General features: G+C 41.5%; 3 protein-coding genes and 1 non-coding gene across 6 annotated transcripts; 3 read left to right on the top strand and 1 right to left on the bottom strand.

The window, feature by feature from the left end:
• The first annotated feature begins 1,536 nt into the window (after positions 1–1,536).
• LOC138205019 (uncharacterized) lies at positions 1,537–7,909 on the top strand. The gene is made up of 7 exons (XM_069160655.1): positions 1,537–1,632; positions 1,740–1,768; positions 6,039–6,175; positions 6,373–6,499; positions 6,630–6,816; positions 6,902–6,987; positions 7,143–7,909. The coding sequence occupies exons 1-7, from the start codon at positions 1,562–1,564 to the stop codon at positions 7,253–7,255; spliced, it is 750 nt and encodes a 249-aa protein (XP_069016756.1). The 5' UTR covers positions 1,537–1,561; the 3' UTR covers positions 7,256–7,909.
• On the top strand, positions 4,310–4,520 carry LOC138205206 (small nucleolar RNA U3). Its single transcript, XR_011178856.1, has one exon. It is a non-coding gene; the product is annotated as a small nucleolar RNA U3 (small nucleolar RNA).
• A 787-nt stretch (positions 7,910–8,696) lies between the features above and the next one.
• vps29 (VPS29 retromer complex component) lies at positions 8,697–13,937 on the bottom strand. Its single transcript, XM_069160809.1, has 4 exons — positions 13,847–13,937; positions 11,087–11,278; positions 10,336–10,571; positions 8,697–8,911 (listed from the first exon to the last, which is right to left on the bottom strand). The coding sequence occupies exons 1-4, from the start codon at positions 13,847–13,849 to the stop codon at positions 8,794–8,796; spliced, it is 549 nt and encodes a 182-aa protein (XP_069016910.1). The 5' UTR covers positions 13,850–13,937; the 3' UTR covers positions 8,697–8,793.
• Positions 13,938–14,215: 278 nt separating this feature from the next.
• eif5 (eukaryotic translation initiation factor 5) lies at positions 14,216–22,212 on the top strand. Of its 3 annotated transcripts, none has more exons than XM_069160806.1 (12): positions 14,216–14,299; positions 14,900–15,127; positions 16,318–16,597; positions 16,773–16,854; positions 17,194–17,366; positions 17,471–17,582; positions 17,740–17,870; positions 18,356–18,517; positions 18,803–18,964; positions 19,128–19,292; positions 20,124–20,264; positions 21,241–22,212. In XM_069160806.1, the coding sequence occupies exons 3-12, from the start codon at positions 16,526–16,528 to the stop codon at positions 21,337–21,339; spliced, it is 1,299 nt and encodes a 432-aa protein (XP_069016907.1). In that variant the 5' UTR covers positions 14,216–14,299; positions 14,900–15,127; positions 16,318–16,525; the 3' UTR covers positions 21,340–22,212. The 3 variants fall into 3 exon arrangements, with proteins under 3 accessions (XP_069016907.1, XP_069016909.1, XP_069016908.1); XM_069160808.1 differs by having other exon boundaries at positions 16,457–16,597; XM_069160807.1 differs by lacking the exon at positions 14,216–14,299 and having other exon boundaries at positions 14,758–15,127.
• Positions 22,213–22,532: the final 320 nt, after the last annotated feature.

The following is a 22,532-nucleotide window of genomic DNA, read 5'->3' on the forward strand; positions in this document are numbered from 1 at the left end:
AAAGTACCTGGTAACAAAAGCAAACAGAGGCGAGCTGAGACACAGAATGTGGTGGAAAAGCACCCACCTCATATATGCTGCATGCTGACTGAGGCCGCACACTCTTCCAGTTAAACCAATCAGATTGTGCCACGACCTCTGTGAACCAATCATTTCGGTTGTATCGAATTTTAAAAATCGCTCACCTTTTCCTTACTGTGCACACTTTGTCAAATAAGTACATTTACTCTTTAGCCTTTCTCAAATGACTGGGCACCTTTGTTTGGGTGTGTTGCATGGTGTATGCAGTTCATAAGGAGTCTTCCCATCAAAAAATAATAGCAGTCAGGGAGAGAAAGCTGTTATAAATCTACCAGGGATATCCCCCCCTCTTTCCTTCACAAATGTAACTAGGAGAGCTGGATAATTCCCTAGACTCCCAAAAAATCAATACCTAAACCAATATTTCCTTGTACAGAGGTTAAAGTTTTGTTTGATGCAGTAATGTTTCAGTTAGACATTAGTGGATGGAATCAGATTGTAACCACTGGTGTGGTAGCAACGGTATTTTTTCCAGCTCTTTTGCAGCAGTTCTGAATGTAATGCAATTCAGCTTCAAGAGAGGTTTGTTTGCCAACAAAAAACTCCCAGTCATGAGTTATCAAGAGATTAAAGAGGCATAACAGCAACATGGAAGTCTGTTTCAGTCCAAGACCAAGAACTCATCCAGTACTTCAGATCCGCTGCAGAGATGTTATTGGTTCTTTCTTGACCTGAGTTACACCATTCCTCCAAATTTCATGAAAATCGAACAGGGAATTTGTTTGTAATTGTGCCAACAACCAACCAACCAACCAGCCAACCAACACACAGACCCAACCAACCAACCAACCAACCCACCAGCCAAACAAACAAACAACTAACCAATCAACCCACCCACTGACCAACCAACCAACCAACCAACCAACCCACTAACCAACCAATCAACCAACCAAACAACCCAGACTTTGTGACTGAATTGAACCAGTTCTTTACTCTCAGTACAGTCTTGAACTTTGACTTCAGAATGATTGAAGTTAAAATACTAATCCCAATCTGTGTAATTAGAGTCTCATATTAGTTTTGAAAAATGTTCTCTATACCAGATTTCTAAATCGACTCCTCCGCACAGAGCTATTTAATTATTTAGTTTTAAAGAGTATCAACAAAGGAATTTACCCAGAATTAAAGATAGTGATGCATGCACATAACATTAAAGGTTAATTCAAAGCCTTCAGTTCACCTGAAGTGCACGTGTCAGGTGAAAACTGCAACAATCTGCTGATTAAAAGATGCAAAATCTAAAGATTTTTTTTTGTGTGTGTGTTGAATCCAGGACAATTTACTGCAAGGCTCACTATAAAGTCAAAGTTTATTTTCCCAGCTGGAGCTTCATGGGAAAGGACACACCCACTGGCCTGTTGGGCGGTCCTGAGTGACACCAGACCGCCTCTTTTCTTTCATCATCTGGACTGACCTGACTGTGGACAGACATGTCTTTAAACCTCCACAGTGGAAACTTGGCTTTGTGCGTTTTGATACGATGAAAAAACAAGTGAAATTTGCAGAGAACCGGAAGGTTGACCGGCTCCTCCATGATGAGGCTTTTCCAAGGTAAAGTAATCATTTAGTTATAGTGCATGCCAAAATAAATAGATATTTTCATTTACATGTGAGTTTACGGCCATATCCTTAAGATGACACTTCTGCTTTTGTTGCAGGATCATTGGGATGAATCAGTCAAAAATGGGTACGTGCAAATCCTACATCAAAATCTTCAAAAAATAAATAAACAAGACAGCAGTAAAGCAAAGTATGATCAGAAATAAGAAATGAACACTCCACTGGGTCAGCTTTTTATTCAGCATTGTATTCTGCCGATTTCGTCGTCTTTCCTCGGTTCAGATTTCAGATGTGCATGCACTATCTCCTGGTTAAATAAACAAAACATAACGAGCATCCTGTCTGCTCTGAAACCTGAGAGACAGGTTCATCTGTTGGGAGTGCAGCGGTGAGAAGAGATCAGTGGAAACCAGGGGAAACCCCACACCTGAACCTGTCTGAGGTCACGCCTGATAAGTTACAGGAAGAAAGCTGCATGCTTTGTGATTAGGGGCTCTTGGGTTTGGTAGTGTAACTAAGCTCACGTACAAGCCTCTGGATTTGGCTCACGTGTACCAATAAATAAACCAAAGATTTAAAAATATTTCCAACCAAATGTGACCAAACAGGAATTTTAAACTTAACCATCAACTCTCAGGTAGTTGATCATCAAATTGTCCGTTCTAGTGGGTTATAAATGTCAGTGCAAGATACAGTGCATCCGGAAAGTATTGACAGCGCTTCACTTTTTCCACATTTTGTTATATTACAGCCTTATTCCAAAATGGATTAAATTCATTTCTTTCCTCAAAATTCTACACGCAATATCCCATAATGACAAAGTGAAAATAGTTTGTTTAAAATTTTTGCAAATCTATTAAAAATAAAGAACGAAAATGTAACACGTAAATAAGTATTCACAGCCTTTGCTCAATACTTTGTTGAAGCACCTTTGGCAGAAATTACACCCTGAAGTCTTTTTGAGTATGATGCTATAAGCTTGGCACACCTATTCTTGGGCAGTTTCTCCCATTCTTCTTTGCAGGACCTCTCAAGCTCCATCAGGTTGGATGGGGAGCGTCGGTGCACAGCCATTTTCAGATCTCTCCAGAGATGTTCAATCAGGTTCAAGTCTGGGCTCTGCCTGGGCCTCTCAAAGACATTCACAGAGTTGTCCCGAAGCCATTCCTTTGTTGTCTTGGCTGTGTGCTTCGGGTCGTTGTCCTGTTGGAAGATGAACCTTCGCCCCAGTCTGAGGTCCAGAGCGCTCTGGAGAAGGTTTTCATTAAGGATGTTTCTGTACATTGCTGCATTCATCTTTCCCTCCATCCTGACTAGTCTCCCAGTTCCTGCCACTGAGAAACATCCCCACAGCATGATGCTGCCACCACCATGCTTCATTGTAGGGATGGTATTGGCCAGGTGATGAGCGGTGCCTGGTTTCCTCCAAACATGACGCTTGGCATTCAGGCCAAAGAGTTCAATCTTTGTTTCATCAGACCAGAGAATTTAGTTTCTCATGGTCTGACAGTCCTTCAGGTGCCTTTTGGTAAACTCCAGGTGGGCTGTCATGAGTCTTTTACTGAGGAGTGGCTTCCATCTGGCCACTCTACCATACAGGCCTGCTTGGTGGAGTGCTGCAGAGATGGTTGTCCTTCTGGAAGGTTCTTCTATCTTCACAGAGTAACACTGGAGCTCTGTCAGAGTGACCATCGGGTTCTTGGTCACCTCCCTGACTAAGGCCCTTCTCCCCCGATCGCTCAGTTTGGCCAGGCGGCCAACTCTAGGAAGAGTCCTGGTGGTTCCAAACTTCTTCCATTTACGGATGATGGAGGCCACTGTGCTCATTGGGACCTTCAATGCTGCAGAAATGTTTCTGTACCCTTCCCCAGATCTGTGCCTCGATACAATCCTGTCTCGGAGGTCTACAGACAATTCCTTGGACTTCATGGCTTGGTTTGTGCTCTGACATGCACTGTCAACTGTGGGACCTTATATAGACAGTGTGTGCCTTTCCAAATCATGTCTAATCAACTGAATTTACCACAGGTGGACTCCAATCAAGTTGTAGAAACATCTCAAGGATGATCAGTGGAAACAGGATGCACCTGAGCTCAATTTTGAGTGTAATGGCAAAGGCTGTGAATACTTACGTACATGATTTTTTCATTTTTGATTTTTAATAGATTTGCAAAAATTTCAAAATTTGTTATTTCACATTGTCATTATGGGGTATTGTGTGTAGAATTTTGAGGGAAAAAATGAATTTAATCCATTTTGGAATAAGGCTGTAATATAACAAAATGTGGAAAAAGTGAAGCGCTGTGAATACTTTCCGGATGCACTGTATGCTGGAGTCTTGTCAGCGAGGACTTCAGGAAGTAACTGCTCCGGACCAGGAAGTAGTGCAGCACATAATCCCACGTAAAAAAATCACAACAGTTCATAATCTGTAACAGTTCCCGTCTAATCGGTCGAGCATTAAAAAAGTCACGACAATCGAGATCAAAGTCAAATCTTGGTTGGATTTTGTGGTCAGCAGTGAAGCATAAAATCCACTCAGTGACTGTCAATCAATCTATCACTGATTACGCAGCAATTAAAGGGTCCTTCTGCTCCTGGAGAGTTCACCATGAGTCTGAGTGCTCATCTCCAGAAACTAAAGACAGAGAATCTCCCAAATCAAACCAAAACTTGACTTTCAGGGATCATTTCATGAGTTGTTGATATGAGAAATGTGTTTCTTTAAGGTTTGGTCTCGCTGTCCACGATGAGGAGTCAATATGTTTCCTTCAGAGGAGAAAAAACTGTTGGAAAGATTTAAGGTCTTTTTCCACTATTGATGGCTGTTCAGCGTTTCTGTGGGAAACATTTGATGAAGGAAACATGATCTAAGTGGAGTCTGTCTCAAAATAGTGTTAAAAATTAACTTTTGACGTGGAGAATGAAAATTTTGAATTGTATTTAACAGTTTTAAATCCATTTTAATGTAAATAATATCACCAAATAATAACAAAGGGGCTAAATGTGAACATCACAGCTGGGAAATCCTCTGAAGGAATCTCAGAAATTTCATCATCACCATCGCAGTTCTTCAATTCAGGTGACTGCTTAACCAATCCTCTCACATGTCAGTTTGTTCCGCTCCGCTGGTCGTTACACGTGATGTCAGAGCAGAAGTCGACATCTAGCACATGCTCTGTAAACACTGAAGGCAGCTACGCAACTGCTGCTTTGTGCTCTGGGTAAACATTTAGAGAAATTCACTTCCTCATCCTCCTGGTCACGTTATTTGAAGTCTAGTATTTGAGACCTTTAAGTGGGGATTCCTTCAATCTGCTGACTTCTTACAGAAGTGAAGCTTTGACACTTTGGTTGTGTCGTAACTTTGGATTTGTTTCCTCTTGTTTGTGATGTTTTTTACTTCAAAACCGTTACTTTTCAACACAGATATGTGCTCTGTTAAACTCACTTTAACAAACCTGTCTGGTTTATTAGAAACTGGTCGACAAGACGAAAGCTCAGAGTTGCCTTCTCGCCTGGTTGGTCCTCAAGTCGCTAATAAAGCTTTCAGAGAGACTCGTTGACAATGAACATGCAGCCCAAATCTCAGATCTATTGGGGACCTTTCAGACAGTATTTAGCACCAATTTCTGTTATATATTTGGATAATATGTGTGATTTTTTTTTTTAATTTTTTTTTTTTTTTTAATAGATTTGCAAAAATTTCAAAAAAAGATATTTCACATTGTCATTATGGGGTATTGTGTGTAGAATTTTGAGGGAAAAAATGAATTTAATCCATTTTGGAATAAGGCTGTAATATAACAAAATGTGGAAAAAGTGAAGCGCTGTGAATACTTTCTGGATGCACTGTACAGTACATTAGCTAAATAAGTAAACTCAAATCTCAACTGTGTCCGAACATTTTTTTAAATTACCAACAGAAAATGCACCTTTGTGTTGAATCTTTTTGTTTGTTTGTTTGTTTGTTTGTTTTGCATCTCTTTTTTGGGTGGTTTTGTATGTCTTTGTGGCTGTTTTGCATGATTAAAAGATGCAAAGTTTATTTTGTACCTCTTTTTTCATGTTTTGCATTTCTTTCTGGTTGTTTTCTAAACTTTTTTTGGTTGTGTTGCATGACTTTGTGGTCGTTTAACATCTCTTTTTGATCATTTTGTCTCTTTCTCATCATTTGTCATCTGTTCTTAGTTTTCTACATAAGGAAATCCCTGTGTATGTGTGTCTTGCCCCCCTTTGTGCATGTTTCCCTAACTTTGAGTGCAGCCATTCAGAACAGCTATAAACACGTTTTCAATATTTTTATTTGAAGCATCTTCAGTACTCACTATCTTGCCTCTTAGAAAACACTGCTAACTGGTACAAATCTGTCTGGGTTTTTTTGTGCTTGGTAACAGCATTAAAAGATGTTGCCGTAAACTTCGACACCAGTTTGAAAATCAAGAGATCTCCAGCAGCAAGAAAGGAACCACAACTCCAACAGCTAGCAACCATACAAATCCCCAAAACCATGACGACGGCTCCATTTCTGAAGGTAAATGATCGTATGTTGGATGCAGAACATTTTCATGCACTCATTGCAGTCGTAGGACATCTTGTAGCATTAATTGAAAGTTTAATTACATCTGACTTCATGTTCGAACTTCTACAACAATACATAGTGGATGGATTAGTGTCTGATATCCAGAGTAAATCACTGCCGTGAAACTGGACCTCTTGTCTGTCCTTCAGCACGCAGCTCTAACACCAGCTCAGAAGGAGTATCTCTACACCATCTCAGCTTCTCACAGCCCTGCACACGTTCGCGGCCTCATCACCCAACACTACATGAATGTGCTGCACAGGTGCATACGAGCAGGTGAGAAAAAACAAAAACACCCTGTATGTACATACTAGCAACTATACCTCTCAGATTCTTGTATTTCCCTCCTTTATTTTTATGGTCCTGGTTCCTTATCTCTTTTATGACCGTGTTTATCTGGTTACAGGCCACAGCCCTGATAAATACGACCTCGTTGTGACTTCTGTGTCCTCACCTGAGCATGAGAGAGAAAAACATCAATCAACAACACAATCAGAAATTTCTTCAACGTCAAAACAGAAGGCGAAGATGAATGCCAGCGCGAGACGTTCGAGAAAATCATTTCTTCCAAACATCCCCAACAGAAAAGTCAGGTAGGAAACAAGTCATCAAATAACAAATAAATTATTCTTTAAAAATATGAATATGGAGTATTAAACTATTAATTCAACGTTGCAGGCCCTTCAACACATCCGAATCAAGACACGGAAAGATTCAGAAACGAGGAACAACTCCACAAACACAGAGAAGAAACAGTCCGAGAAGTAAGTCGAACCCTTTAGTTCTTTCTTCATTTAAACTTCAAATGTTGAGTAAAATTCATTATAAGATTTTGTGTCGATGTACCAGAAAATGTAGGGCTCATCTAATAAAATAGATATCATTATTTAACGTGTAAAACTTTTGTTTTTGTTGCCAGGAGCCAGGATCAGGCTGCTGGAAGAGGAGGAAGGACCGGATGATTCTCTGAGTGAATGTTTGAGTTGTCTCTCCATGTTAGATTGGGATGACGACAATTTCTCAGATTTATGAATCACTTGTTACAGATCATTTTTGCATCGATATCAGCTACAGATTAGTTCAAGTCAACAAACCTCCTGATTGTGATCAGATATTTATCTATAGAACTCCAGGAATTTGTCTTTTTCATATTAAGTTTGATTATCAGACACATAAAAACCTGTGTACAAAAGAAACAAACATCACTATATAAATTTAGTAAAAAAGTATCATTATTTGTGTGTATGTGTGTGTTACTAAGCTGTTGTACTGTTTATATGCAGCTGTGGGATGTTTTTGCGTTACCTGTCATTGACTCCCTTTGTCAGACTCTGTTCACTGTCGTCTTTTATGTGTGTTTCTTAAAACTTTCAAACTAAACTATGAGTAATTTTTGTTTGTGTAAAATCTCCTGATAAAGCTTCCTGATGAAGCTGCTGGCAGTTCAGGTTGTACTGTTGACATTACCACGGAAAATCTCATCTTTGGTGCCCTCCAGTGTCAGACAGAGAAAAACCTTTTGAAGACTTAATTTCCAGGAAGTCACATGGCCACTGCCCTGATGAGAAAACTAGAATCCCCGCCTTGCTGTTGTATTCCTCCGCCAACCACTCAAGTCACAATTTCCATCCAGTAAAAACCCTAAAGGAACTTTTATGTGTTCACATGCTTGGCCAATAAAGCTGATAATAGACGACACCTTAAATGTGGATGTCGCTGCAAAGAAACTGCAAATTCTAAAACGTGGATTCTCGCTGAGAAGTAAAAACGGTCTTATCCGTCTGCTTTATGACTCGTCTGGCCTTGTTACAGATTTTTTTTGTGCATTTAATGCTTCATGGTTTTTCATTGTTAGTTTTAAAACACTTCTGATGTTCTGAATCATTTGAACTGGATTCCCTTTTAGTTACCGTGGCAACCATTAGTGCATCTGTCAAACCTGACAGCCGTGAAGACGCCCATCGACCTGCAGAAGTGAAACATCATTCACACGTAAAACGGTAAAAAACAACATGCTTTCTTCAGTTGTTTGATTTCTAATTGATGGTTTATAGTTTAGTGTAAGTTTGAGTTTTAATTTCTCAGAGTAGAATCTCCTCTGCCTAAATTACAGATGTATCTGCATTAGTGGTTTGTGTGTTCTTGCTTTCAGTACGAGACAAAGCAACAGATGAAGTGAAATTAGATCTTTATTGTGGGAAAGAAATGAATAAAGGAAGGCCAACTATAGGAAGCTACAGGCCTGTTACATGTACAAGACATGAGGGTGAAAATTAAAAAATAACAAGAAAAGAAAATGGCACCAAATATTTCTTTTGATAGCAAAACATTTGACATTATTGTATTCCCTAAAGTTACCAAATGACAGCTTGGATGTAAGCGAATGCTGATAACATATAAACAATATAATACACAGGTCTTTCATTAGAGTTAAGTTACTCAACAGTTTGTTACAGCATTAACATTGTGGTGACTCTGAGGGAGCTGCCGCCCCCTGGTGGACAGGAATGAAACGATACACTGAGCCTCATTAACCCAACTTTTCTCCTCTTCCTCCTCATGCAGACCTTTTAAGATTTCTTGTACTCGATTCTCTCCACCTTGACGTCGTCGCCGATCAGCTGATAAACGTACGTCACCACTGTAGACGCCTGGATGTCCATTAATACAAAAGAGGGGATGATGTTGCTGTAAGGAGAGAAGAAGGTCAGGGTTTTTTTTGTTTTTTTTTGCTGCACCTGTAAGTCGGTCTTCTTCTTCTGTTACAGCCACAGTGCTCGAAAGGATTGTCAGCAAATGCAAATACCTCAGTGTTAAAAAAAAAAAAAAGCAATCCACAGCAATATTTCTTTCTTCAAAATCAATATCATATTTAAATGCTAGGAGCAGCATTAGCTGAAATTTCAGTTACACCGTGGGGGAGGCAGAAATACCGAAACAAATGTCTTAATATATAGGACACATATTATTAGATCTACAAGAGAAAATGGGTTCTTGTTGTAATTTGTGTAAAGTGGCACTTTAAAAAAGGGATGTATTTTGCGAGCTAGCGTAAAAAAAAAACACCTGTTTTTACGTACACTGTCGTCAAAATGTGATCATATTGCTTTCTAATCTGGACACCAAAATTCACCTTGAACAAGCGAACATGTCTCTTAAACTGTACCGGCTAGAACAATGACAACGTAGGTAGTATCCTCCAGACAAGATTTTATTTGTGTTCTCACAAATTTGAGTTTATTCTTGAAGGCTGTCGTCTGCAGCATCTCATCTAAATGAAACTGGTTTGACAGGTTTGAGTTCAGTTGACTTCTAAGTACTACTAATACTGTGTTTAAGTCCTGATTTGATGCGAGTCATGTGTCTGGGTACCAAGGCGGTGCCTAAATACTGAAAACATGATTGTACTTGTACTCCTGTGGTGCTGCAGATGCTGTAAGTAGTGGAGACGGCAGAATTGCGTACCGAAATATTTTGCGTTTGAGTTGATGATCAGCATCGCGGAGCATTTAACGGAGGAAACACCTCAAACTGATCGGAGGAGACGTCCACATCTGTACGCAGAGTTCAAGCTGTGAGAGTTTCGTTTGTTTGCTTTATAGTAACAGCATGTCGACACGTGTTCAAAAACCTGAGAGCTGCATTCTGGAGAAGCAATGCTACACGTACAACGTTCACACAGGCGGATGTTGGGCTTACAACATGCGCTGTGTGCTGATTGTAGCGTCAGCAGGCTGCTGTCGTTACCGTTCAGTCTGTGTTTGCACATTGTGTGCGAGATTATGTTGAAATACATTTCATTTATTTATTATTTTTGGTGTTTTGGTATCAAGAATCGATAAATTGAATGATGTTAGTACCAATTAGCAAATTTCTGATGTTGCTACGTGGCTAATTAGAATCAGTGTGTATACTATTTATCAAAGGATTTGATTTTGTTTGGATGACAGAAAGTTACCTAATGCGCGATGTCTAAAAACATGTGCTACACATGGCATGTAATTGTGTGACTTTTTTTTTTTGCTAAATATTTGAAGTAGAACTTTTCAGCAGTGCACGTTGACAAAAACCAGCACGCAGAGCCGTCCACATGGTTTATGTTGGCCTCTTACCTTTCCAGTGCGCTGTAGGCTCCAGTGGCAGAACCAGGGTTGATGTAGAACTTGTTTTCATTCTCGAATGCCTCGAACTTGTGCGTGTGCCCGGAGATGAGGATGTCGACGTCTAGCTGTCTCTGCAGCAGCGCCAGGCTGGCCATGTCGCCCCAGGGGATCACTTGGTGGCCGTGGATGAGGCCGATCTTAAACTGGCCCACTGTGACCACCTTCTGCTCCGGGTAGTTCAGGTTCTGAGAGGATGTGAGCGGGAACGTTTATGCTCTGTTGTTTCCATTCGTAATAATACACTCAGGCAGCAGACAGTGAAATCATCGGTAGTATCGCTCTATTTAAAGGATGCCAGTTCTTCGATGAGACCATTTCTAAAAATCCTGAACCAAGCAGGTAAAATTCTATTGGCAGGAAGGGAGAAATTACAATTTCATTACACAGCAATTAGTCTTTAGTATCAGCAAGAGATCCACTTCCTTGCTCATTGCAATTAAATGTTCAGTCACATAAATTACAGCCTTTTTAGCCCTGTCTGCAATTTTCTAAACCCTTTTTGGAAATTCTGTGTATTCAAATTTTACTGGACTTCAAATGGTTTTCCATACAGGCCTGTGTATACCTGACAAAGCTGCTAAATTCGTATGGTTGCATTATGTTTATCTTTGTGTGCCAATTGCATGTAACGATTATGAATATCTTGCATTTTTACGGGCTACACTGGCTCTATGTTCTGTTATTGTTGCCACACACAGACCTCATCGAAGTCCCCTCGGACTATGTGGACGTCCCCAGCGAGCGTCTTCAGGTAGTCATAGCTCTCCTTGGTGCAGAGGTTGCCTGTGCAGAGAATGTGCTGGATCTTCCCCGGGACCAACAGCTTCTTGAACTTGGCTGGCAGCGTGTTGCACCGGTGGGGGATGTGCAGGTCACCTAACACCAGGACCAACTGATATCATCCACACAGACAGACAGACACACACACACACAGACACAGACACAGACACACACACACACACACACACACACACACACACACACACACACACACACACGGGTTAGTCACTCACCGATGAGCCCTGGGAGAGTGCAGTCTGTGTGTTGTAGCGTCCAAACAAAGAAAGAGGAAGTGGGCCGAGGACAGAGCCCTGCAGGATGACGCTGGTCAATTCTGCAGCAGAGAATAATACACACAGACCCCACTGTACTCCTCAGTTAGTTATTGTTCAAATGTTTTGTATCTTCTTTAAAGCAGGAAAAACAAAGTCCCGTTTTATGTAATCACACTTCAACAACAACCCACTCAAGATTCATTTAGTACAGTGGATAAACAATCTTAATTCAAACAGCTCAAACTGGCAAGTAAGCAATGTTTGTGGGTAAGAATCTGAGTGTGTCTGACTTCAAACTGCTTGTGATTTCTTTTCTTTTCTTTTTTTACTTATTCATCCCATGGTGGGAAAATTAGGATTGAAAGGGCGCAGTTGGATTTCAGACACTCAATGACAGACGAGAGAGAGAATTGTGTTTTCACTCGGCACAAGAAGTCGATAAGAAACAAACCTTCGGGTTCAGATTAAACAGGAAACCCACAAATCACATTACAACTCCAGCAGAGAGGCGCTGTAAGTATTGATTGTGATGTTTTAATTTCGGTAAATAACAAATCCATATTTTAAGGTTCTGTTAAGACACCAAAAACGAGTTCAGCTGGTGAAGTCGGAGACAAACCAGGACTGTCAAAACACACTAAGTTTAACTACATTTACAGCTAATGCATCGATTGTTCAGTCACGCTAAACACAAAACTTGGTCTAAATTATGTTTCCTCACCACAGAACTAATATAACGTGTCCAGTCAGGGCATTTTCTGGAGTTATGAAGTCAAAAAAATATTAATTTTGAGTAAGTTATCCCCGAAATGGATGATTTAAATTCATGAAAATTCTCGGGGATCATGATCGTAAAGCCTGTCTAAGTCAAAGTAGATTTCTATGCAGATTCTTTGAATCTAATAGAGGAGCTTTAGGTTTTCTACTCATTTCTAGTTGACTTCAGATCTATGAGAAATTAGTACTATCTGTTTCGGACAACAGCCGAGAGCAGCCGTAATTCAAGCATCAGATCGCTGCACTGCGGTCGCTGAAATAGCAGCAACTCGTTGTGCAGAAAGAAGCAGAAGCAGCACACCTCCACGGCTGTGAAATCCCAAATACCCGTGTTAGTGTGCCAGGCAGAGGAGCGATCAGAACAAAGGGGATCCAGCACAGAGTGAGAAACACTTACCCGGTGACCAGCCTGGTTGATTGGAGACAGGCAAAGAGGGTGAGATAGGGAGGAAGGCAGGATGTGCGTGGAGAGAACGACATGATCAAAGATGGGGGTAAAACAAAAAGAAAAAGAAAAGACAGTTGGGACAAGAGGGGGAAAACTGAAATTAGAAATTAAAAAGTGAATGGATTACGAAGACATTCAAACATAAATAAGAAAAGTTAAACGACAACGTGATTGAATCAACTGTTAATGTTTGATGGTTAGTGGTGATGATAAAGCAAAATAAAGTGAACCTGAGCAAATAAAGAATCAAATGGTGAAGCAAATCAAGAGAAGGGCTCGGCAATGTATTAATGTTTTCCTGGTTTTAAAGGCTCCACCACATTAAAATCACGTGGTTTTCTGAACTTAAAACACTATTCTAGCTGTATTATTATTTGCCTGTACCCACTTAGTCATTATATCCACATTACTCATGAGTACTTAAAAATCTCATTGTGGAAATATTTTGTGAAATCACCATTAGTCATCCCCACAATATTATTTCAATAGCTTTATCGAGGTATTTGGCCAAACATATTGTGATATTTGATTTCGTCCACATCCTCCAGCCCTAAAGCAATTCAGTTATATTTAACCAACTGTGTAGATTTAAACAGCACCTAAACTCATTTAAGAAATGTCAACTCCACACTATAGACAGTTAAAGGACAACGGAAAGGAAAATAGCTGGCTAAGTGAATGAATGTTCAGTCATAATGTATAAACAGTTTTATTTAACTCATTATAGTACCGGTTAATAACAGGGTGATAAATATCATTATTGCAGTACAGGAAAGTGTCTCATAAGAAGTCGCTGTTAGCCTGTTAGCCCTGCCGGCTAACCAGCTGGCAAAGAGGTAAAAGTCAAAAATGTCATTGCAGCAATTAAACAGAAAACACGAATGGGCGGTAAACACACACGGCAACCCGGGAGAGAACCGTGCGAACGAAAAGAGTGACTTTAGCGGTGGTGGCAGCTTGTTGCGGTGAATGTTGGGGGGACTGAAACTGCTCAGCTGTCATGTGATCGTTGATCCATCTCGGAATGGAGCTTTCACTACACAGCACCTTGGAGGCGGAGGCGCTGAAACCGCCGCGTCGGCCTCTTTACGGCGACAGTTAGTCGAACAAAACAACAGCTGCTCGAAACGCGCGCTGCAAATGTGGGGAAATTGTGGCCTTTTCGCCATTTCGTACTCACCATCTTCTATTTTGCTGTTCGCTGCGAGACAAGTTGAGGAAGCGCCTACGCACGCACAGCGTCAAACACGTCAGCCAATGGGGAAGCAGAACGTCGGAGTACTCGTCAAGCTAAATATCCTACTTCCGCCCGGCCTTTCAAAATAAAACACGTGCAATTTAACGCGTCTGCAGTAAATTGAAGAACATTCGATCAGCAGTTGAAATCTGGTTTGAGAGCGAGATCACGTGAATGAAATCACCTCGCCGCCCGGATCTCCGGCTACACAACCGCCGCATTTCAAACCCCACGCGAGTCACGTGCTTTTTCGTACGCGCGAAGCGCGACTTCGGCGGACTTTTAATTTCAAAACGAGCGCTGACACCGGAAGCTGCTGACTTCCTCGCACCCGTTACCTTGACATCCGTCAGTAAAAGCGACGTGAGTAGCAGCGTTTCGCAGAACATTCGAGAGGTAGGTGCGAAATACTTTCGGCAGATGTTCCTCGGCCCCGTCCTGACGTGGACTTCACATCGGTAGTCGTTATTTCACGGAGAAACCGTAGCTAGCTAACCGACGTCAAAGACAACCGCTTGATCACGTCATCTTCGCCGAATAGCGTCGACTGCGCCCGGCTAGTAACTGCGTTTCGACGTAGCATTTTTGGGCTCCGGCTATTTCCTGGAGCCCGACTGTTTTTGTTTTTTGTTGTTGTTGTTGTTTTTTTGTTTTTTTTTCAACGACCCAAAATTGACAGCCTATTTAGAGGTAAAATAATAATTAAAATAAATGAATAAAAATGAACCCGTGTTTGTGGATAAACATATTTCCAAAGGATTTGGAGGTGTCGCTGCGGGATTTGTCTCCCAAGCACGTGTAACGGTAACTTTAGCCAGTTAGCTGTCCGTTACCGCTCGCCGAGTTACGTTTGAAGCGTCGTGACTGAACGCGGCGTTTTGTGTAATCCTTGTGGTTTTAATGTATTGTACGTGACCGCCGCCGCCGCCGCCAGCGTCGTCGGGGTCCGCAGCAGTTTGTGTGGATAACACAAAATACCGTTCTCCTTTCCCAAAGGTCCCCCCAAAACCCCGAGGACGTTCCGGATCCGTCTCTTCAGTTTCCGAGCCTGGCACCTGCACCGTTTGGACGCTTTAGGGTGTTTGACTGTGCTTCTTCGAGAGCCACAAAATCATTAGGAAACCCTGCTGCAATCAATACAACACCAGCAACAGCAATCGACCACCGTTCACTGCGGCTCTTGGACGATCAGCGTTGTGTTTATGTCTTTGTTTTGCGAAAACGGTAAGTTGGGGAGGAGAGGGGGGCATTTAATGATGTGTTTCTTATCTTTGACGAGACGTGTCGTATTTGGGTTCGTTATATGTCAAAGCTAGGACAGCGTTATTGAGCATTATGACATGTTTTCTGGTGTATCAAAATGGCGTCTCCCAGTCCCGTCACTCGTGTGCAGTGACTGTATGACGCACTCTGCACCAAGCAGCCAGCTAAGCTAGTAAGCTAGCCTGCTCCTGAAATAGTCTCGGTCCCTGAAACCACTCATCTCCGGGAGGAGCCGTGTCCCCTGACAAATCGGATGTGAGTCATTTAGAGTCGAATCAGACTGACATGTCTGAGACAATAACCACGGGAGACTGTATAGTTGGTATTAAAGCCATCAGTAGGAGGGGGAATTGTTTGGCAGCAGCTAGGCCTCCTGCTTGTGACCTATTAAAAAGAGAAGGCCTTATATGACTAAAGCTAGAGGCCCTCATGTAAAACAAAGGGCTTTCACAAAGACATTTTTGTGTGTATATAGCCACAAAAGGTTTGGAAAGCATTCCGCTTTGTGGCTGGCTTTTATTTTTCCTCTGTGGAGTTATTGTTATGCTTGCTCGCTGTCGGATCACATGGATATTTGGTTTTGTAAGCAGTATTTTCTGAGTGTGTACTGGCACCCATTCGTGACCCACCTGGCATTGCAGGGCTGTCTTATCAGACCTGTTTAAGTCCCATCATTGGAACGAGAGACTCTGCAGTAACCCTCAGCTGTCTGTGAGTGTCTCTGGATCCACTGCTGCTTAGTGGTTTGGATCAGTGTCATAACTTGGTCTGCCGTTTTAAATAGTGGCTCAATAATCATCGCGCACCACAGGAATGTCTTCCATTATATTCCTGTTGATTGTTTACAGCAAAGGGTACACACTACTTTAATTACTAAATCAATTAGAATCAGGTTAGTGGTTAATTATTTGTATTGTTTCTTTTCTTTTTTTTAATTGTTCAACCATCTAAAACCCAAAATGTGCAGATCAGCAGTTTACCATGGTTGCATACTGCATATTTATACATGGGGTACTAGGGGGGGCAATACACCCCTTTGCACTCAGTGCAGCCTTTAGTTACAATCCTCTCTATTCAGTCAGGCTGGCAAGAACACATGAACTGTTGGTTTTCTTTATTAATTATTAATGTTCGTCCCTCTCCTCTTTCAGAGCTGTTGCGCAGCCGTTGGAACCTGTGTGGTGGAAATCTAGCCTTCAAGCAAGGAGCTTGCGGCCACAGCGGCACAACGTTTTTCATGTCAGAGACCGAGCACGCTTGCAGTCGTTTATGTCATCCCCTCTTTTCCAGACAGAAGATCCCGAAAAATCCCCAACCAAGATCCTTTTATCTTACTGATAGTGCTAACATCCAGCCAAAATGTCTGTCAACGTCAACCGCAGCGTGTCAGACCAGTTCTATCGCTACAAGATGCCCCGTCTGATAGCCAAGGTAACTGCTCGCTGTCACCGTTTCTGAAATATTATGACAGACGTGAGAGCATCAGCTTCACCATGGCCACTGAAATCAATCTGAAGTTGCCAGAGAGGCCATTTAGTCATGAATTGATGTAGTTCTGCTGTAGGACTTGGATAATATTGTTTTTAATTTTGTTTGTTCTATCCAGGTTGAAGGCAAAGGGAATGGAATCAAGACGGTCATTGTCAACATGGTTGATGTTGCAAAGGCCCTGAACAGGCCTCCAACATGTGAGTAGCAACATGTGCCATGTTCTCTCCATTTGGCTGTTCTTAGACCAAGCCCAGTGGAAAAGTCCATTTTTAATCCAGAGATCAACCAAACCCCAGAATTTATTTAGAGATTTTCAGTCGCCTTTTTTACTTCTTTCATGCTCACATCCGCTGCTGTACATATAGATCTCTTATTTACATGGTTTTGTAGTTACAGGACTTTTTGCCAGGATAATTTAAGGAAGAATGATGATTGTATAGGATGAAGTTTGAATGTTGGCCAATGTACAGTGCAACAAAAAGGCACAATATTTGCCATGTCATGACCGCTTCTGTTGACTCTGCTCTCCTCCGCAGACCCGACAAAGTTTTTTGGTTGTGAACTCGGTGCTCAGACCCAGTTTGATACCAAAAACGATCGTTACATCGTCAACGGATCCCATGAGGCGAACAAGTTGCAGGACATGCTTGATGGGTTCATCAGAAAATTTGTGCTGTGTACCGAGTGTGACAACCCTGAAACTGATCTGGTAAATATTTCACAGCGTGCTCAAAAGTATAGAGATATTACTCACTTTTTTTTTCTTTTTTTTGAGAGCGGTTTAATATAAGATTGTGTTTGTCTTTCTTACAGCATGTCAATCCCAAGAAACAAACCATTGGCACTTCCTGTAAGGCCTGTGGAAACCGCGGCATGCTTGACACCAGACACAAACTCTGCACGTTCATCCTAAAAAACCCGCCAGGTGAGATCTTCCTCTTTCCGCCTCTTTTAGAAACGCAAGAAGCGTTGGTGGCGACGCTCGCCCTCTGGGTTGAGCTTTTAAAAAGTAGTCGCTCTCATGCAGCTGTAACCCCAAGACAGATTTCATAATAATGACTGTTCTGCTTTCCCAATAACAGAGACCAATGAAAGTGGATCTGCATCTGTAAAGAAAGAGAAAGAGAAGAAGAACCGCAAGAAGGACAAAGAGAACGGCTCTGGCAGTGGCGAAGCTGGAAACCAAGACAACTTTGATGCTCCTCAAGCTGTGGTGCGTTTGCTGTCAGACACCTTTTCAGCTCTTAGACACCAGAGACTAGTACAGAGCTTTTTTTTGATGCAAAGTCCCTTTTTCACACTGTCCTAACTTTTCATATGGTTTCTCAGACACGGCTGAGTTCAAGGACCTAGTTTGTTGAGTGTCAATCTTTGTTTTAGCGATGAGTACACAAAGTCAGAATTCGCTGAGTGCTGCACAGGTCAGTGCCTTTTTTACTTTAGACTCTGTCACCGGGAGAAACTTTCAAAAAGTAGTTCACATCTCTGGCTTTAAATCTGGACTATTTTCTCCTTGAAGTTGAGACACAAAACCTATTTAATCTTCTTTTGGTTGCAGAGATTTTAGGTCTATATGGTGGCACCCTGTTTGCTCCGGTTTCAGGTTTCAAAAGGTGGAGAATGTTGGGTGTTACAGGAGGAACGAACCTTAAAAAAAAACGAACTCTTTGTCTGACCTCTCTGTCTTCTGGTGCTCAGGACGGAGACGACGACGACGAGGACTGGGCAGAGGAGACTACAGAGGAGGCCCAGAGGCGGAGAATGGAGGAGATCAGTGACCACGCCAAGAACCTCACGCTCAGCGAAGACCTAGAGAAACCTCTGGAGGAGAGGGTCAACCTGTTCTACAACTTTGTGAAAGTGAGGCTCCCCTGGCTGTCCTTTCAGAATTAGACTTTGTTCTCAACATCAGATTCTGTTAAATTAATCTCACAGTTCTCAAAGATATGATTGCAAGTGATTATTCCTCTCGTTAGTTCACCAGTAATCTCAGGATTTAAGGAAGTCTTTCAGTCTGAGCTGAAATGGAATGGGGTGTGTGTGTGTGTGGGGGGGGTGTGGGGGGGGGGGGGTGGGGGGGGTTAGTCATGAAAGGAACACTTGTCCTAAATATCCACACGAAATGTTTCCTCTTTCCATCTCCAGCAAAAGAAGGAGAGTGGAACCATCGATGGAGCTGATAAGGAGATCTTGGCGGAGGCAGAGCGTCTGGACGTGAAGGCCATGGGCCCCCTCATTCTCAGTGAACTGCTCTTCACCGTGAACATCCGTGACCAGATCAAGAAATACAAACGCCACTTCCTGCGGGTAAGCTGCCGTCAAATCTCCCACCGACAAATAATAGACACAAACACCGGAATGATGTAAATTCATCTGCAACCTGAAATTTTACACTTGAGCTCAGTTTAACACCGTTGTCCTCTTTAAGTGAGCGCTAAGTGTTTGTCTCATGGTTCTAATTTTCCCTCAGTTCTGCCACAACAACAAGAAGGCCCAGAAGTATCTGATGGGAGGCTTCGAGTGTGTCGTGAAGCTGCATCAGGTCCAGCTGCTGCCGCGCGTTCCCATCATCCTCAAAGACCTTTACGACGCCGACCTGCTGGAGGAGGACGTCATATTCGCCTGGGCAGAGAAGGTGGGTCTGGGGATGTGTAGGTATTCGTATATGGAATTACATTTAATGGTAAAATGCTGTCTGACATGTCATTTGGCACAGAAAAGTTAAAAAAGCAATGTATAATATGTTGTGTATTGATATTGTTTGGGCCAGAAAGTTTTGAAAAATACAATATGCTCTGTTAGCAGACATGAAAACATTTATTTCAAGTTGTTGACAGAAGTAGGGCTGCAAACCAAACATTAATATGTTTATATGGCAATGAGCCAATATATTCAATACTATTGGGTGTCAAAAACTGCCTTGTTATGCTGTACTAAATTTCAAAAGCTAAGGAGTGAATCTCATCAATGAGCCAATACAGCATTTCCCATACGCTTTATTTGGGTTGTTGAGCCTTTGTAAATATCATGATTTCAGCTGAGGTCAATTTTACATTACAGTGCTTTATTATTTTTTACTCTTTTCAAACTAATATTTGGCCACATGTCTTGAGTTGTGTGTGCAACCAATAGTCTGCATGTGACGCCTTTAGGGGACATCGGTGAATTGAAGCTCGAAAAAACAACCTCTGCCCATTCCAATTTAATTTTAATTTTTTTCTAAAAAAAAAACAAAAAAAACGAGGGTTTTATAAAATGGTGAACAAAAAAAGATTGTTTAAGAACTTGTATTAAAGAAAAAAATGTTGCCCGATACTGAGCCCTCGACAGAAGGCATGAAAAGTGCAGCTAAAATACTTTAATAGCGTCCGTGTGTGAGAGCTTTGTCTCCATCATTACGTTCCAGTGCCACTAAATTGGTTTGTCATTTTATTTAATCAGGGCTGTCTTGTTTTTTCTCCACCAGGTTTCTAAGAAGTACGTCTCCAAGGAACTTGCCAAAGAGATCCATGCCAAGGCCGCTCCTTTTGTCAAATGGCTGAAGGAGGCAGAGGAGGAGAGCGAGGGCAGTGAAGAAGAGGAGGAGGAAGAGGATGAGAACGTTGAGGTACATTTCATCTCGATCTCCATGATTGTATGAACAAAACAAATGCCTCTAGATGTAGTTTAGGAGGGCAGTTAATCCAGTTAACTCACAAAACATTCACTTTTAAGATTATTTCTTTTACATCACTTGTAATTACAATTTAAAATTTACAATACGGTTCTTGCTGAGTTTTAGTGTTTGATGTTAAAAGCTCGACATCTTAATGACACAGATCAGTGAACTCGTACAACAAAGATCAACTTTGAGACTATTTTTAATGGCAGCATTAAATATAATACTCAGCCTGCAGGTGCAGCCTTAATGGTTTTCCTGTGAAATATTATTCTTCACCCGCTACTATAATTTTCGAGGATGGAGAAAAACATCAATACACTTGAGTATGGTGTTTATTTATTTATTTTTTTTAATTGCCGCACGGATTCCTTAATCTATATTTATTATTTAGAGTCCGGGAGTGTGATTACATCCTGCAGCTCAGTTTCTAATATCACATCGTAGAAGCCTTTCACCCGTCAGCTTTTTACCTGCTTTAGTGTTAGGGAAGAAGAAGAAAGAAAAAAAAAGTGCTATAAATTGTAAAATCGCAATACATATTTAATGGACACCGAAGTATCATGACGATAAGCGGATCGTCGCAGCACTGGAGCTTCGCTGAAATGCTGCCGTGAGTAATTTTCTGAAGAGAGGAGGTGGAATATATTTTTACCCACATTCATGTGAAACATTAATCCGTCTGAAAGAGGCTTTAGACTTTTTTTTGTTTTGTTTTGTTTTTGTGGGGGATAAAAGCTTCTCTTTACCATAATGTCCTGTTGAAGTATTGTTTTTCCGCCATTACCAGAACTCAGAAGTGTATCTGCATTATGTAAAAAAGCTGCGCGAGATGAGCGTCGCAGCCTCGAGCCCGGATGACGTGAACTTGTAGGTGTTGAGCTGCTGTGTGTCTGTGTGTGTCCGTGTGTGTGTCCGTCCTCAGGTGGTGTACTCGCCCTCTGCCCGCGAGCTCAAAGTGGAGACTGTGAAACCGGACACGCCTGAGAAAGAAGAGGACGACATTGACATCGATGCGATCTGAGGGACTCGGCTGATGATGATGACGACGACAACGACGATGCTTTTCTTGTGTTTTGGCTTTGACTCACGATGCCGTGTACGACCTAAATGGCTGGCCTTTCCCTCCTTTACTACCTGCCCCCTCCCCCTCCTCACTACCCTTCACATACCCTCCTCTGCTTTGTGGCATGACTTAACATAGCGCTTTACTTGCTGCACATTAACTCTGTAATTTTGAGATGTATTCAGTTGATGAAATGAAGTCGCTTTGGGGATTTTAATCGTGGGTGTTTTGGGGGGGATCATTTTGACTGCACATTTTTTTGGTCCCTGTATTTTTCCAGTCAATAAAGAATGTTTTGCTATCCACCACACTCGAACGTTCACTCTGTGATGGTCACCGTTTTCCCTATTCCAGTCTGAGAAGTCTCATTAGAAATGATTAAAGGAACAGATTTTTATCGAAATGGAAAAGCTGTTTGTTTGTGTACTAGGTGAAGAGTTGAAAATGATTTTGCAAGTCCAAAACTTCTCTCCTCAAATGTGACTATTTGTTGTTTGTGTTATGCCTTCACTGGCGACAGCTGAGGCTGGAGGCATCATGTATTTTTGAGTTGTCAGTCTGTCCCGTTATTATAAATAAAACATCTCGGGAAGGCCTATAGGGGAATTTCATGTCATCCAGCACCAATGTTCATTTGACTTCAAGGGGGATCGACTTAGATGTTGGTGGTCAAAGGTTAAGGTCATTGTGACCTCACAAATACATGTGGCTAAAAGTATTGATTAAAAAAAGATGATAACAAAATAATTACTAATGTGGCTTGTAATACCGTCTTAAGGAGTTGTTTGGATCATAACTCTCAATGTAATTAAAGTGTGCCTGAAAAATCTGGACCGCTTTCTGCTGAGACACCATTTATAGAGTTTATAATTGTATCTAAATCATTTATTCTTTGCAGCTAAATTGCAAACTGTTAATAACTTTTGAATTGCCAAATTTGGAAAACCTCCTCCAGACAAATGTAAAAGTATAAAAAGCTTATTTAGATGATGAATTATTGACTTAAAAATATATATATATATATATATATATTAACTTATAGTTGCAAACAAACTTTAGCAGCAGCTTACAGGAGGTCAAACAAACTATTGAAGACTGAGCTAAAAACAAAGAGGCATGTTGGACAATATTTCCCAACCTCAACATCCCGA

This window comes from Embiotoca jacksoni, unplaced genomic scaffold (assembly GCF_022577435.1).
Source record: "Embiotoca jacksoni isolate LCO1_2020_lvr unplaced genomic scaffold, fEmbJac1.0.p SCAF_27, whole genome shotgun sequence".
NCBI lineage: Eukaryota > Metazoa > Chordata > Actinopteri > Embiotocidae > Embiotoca > Embiotoca jacksoni.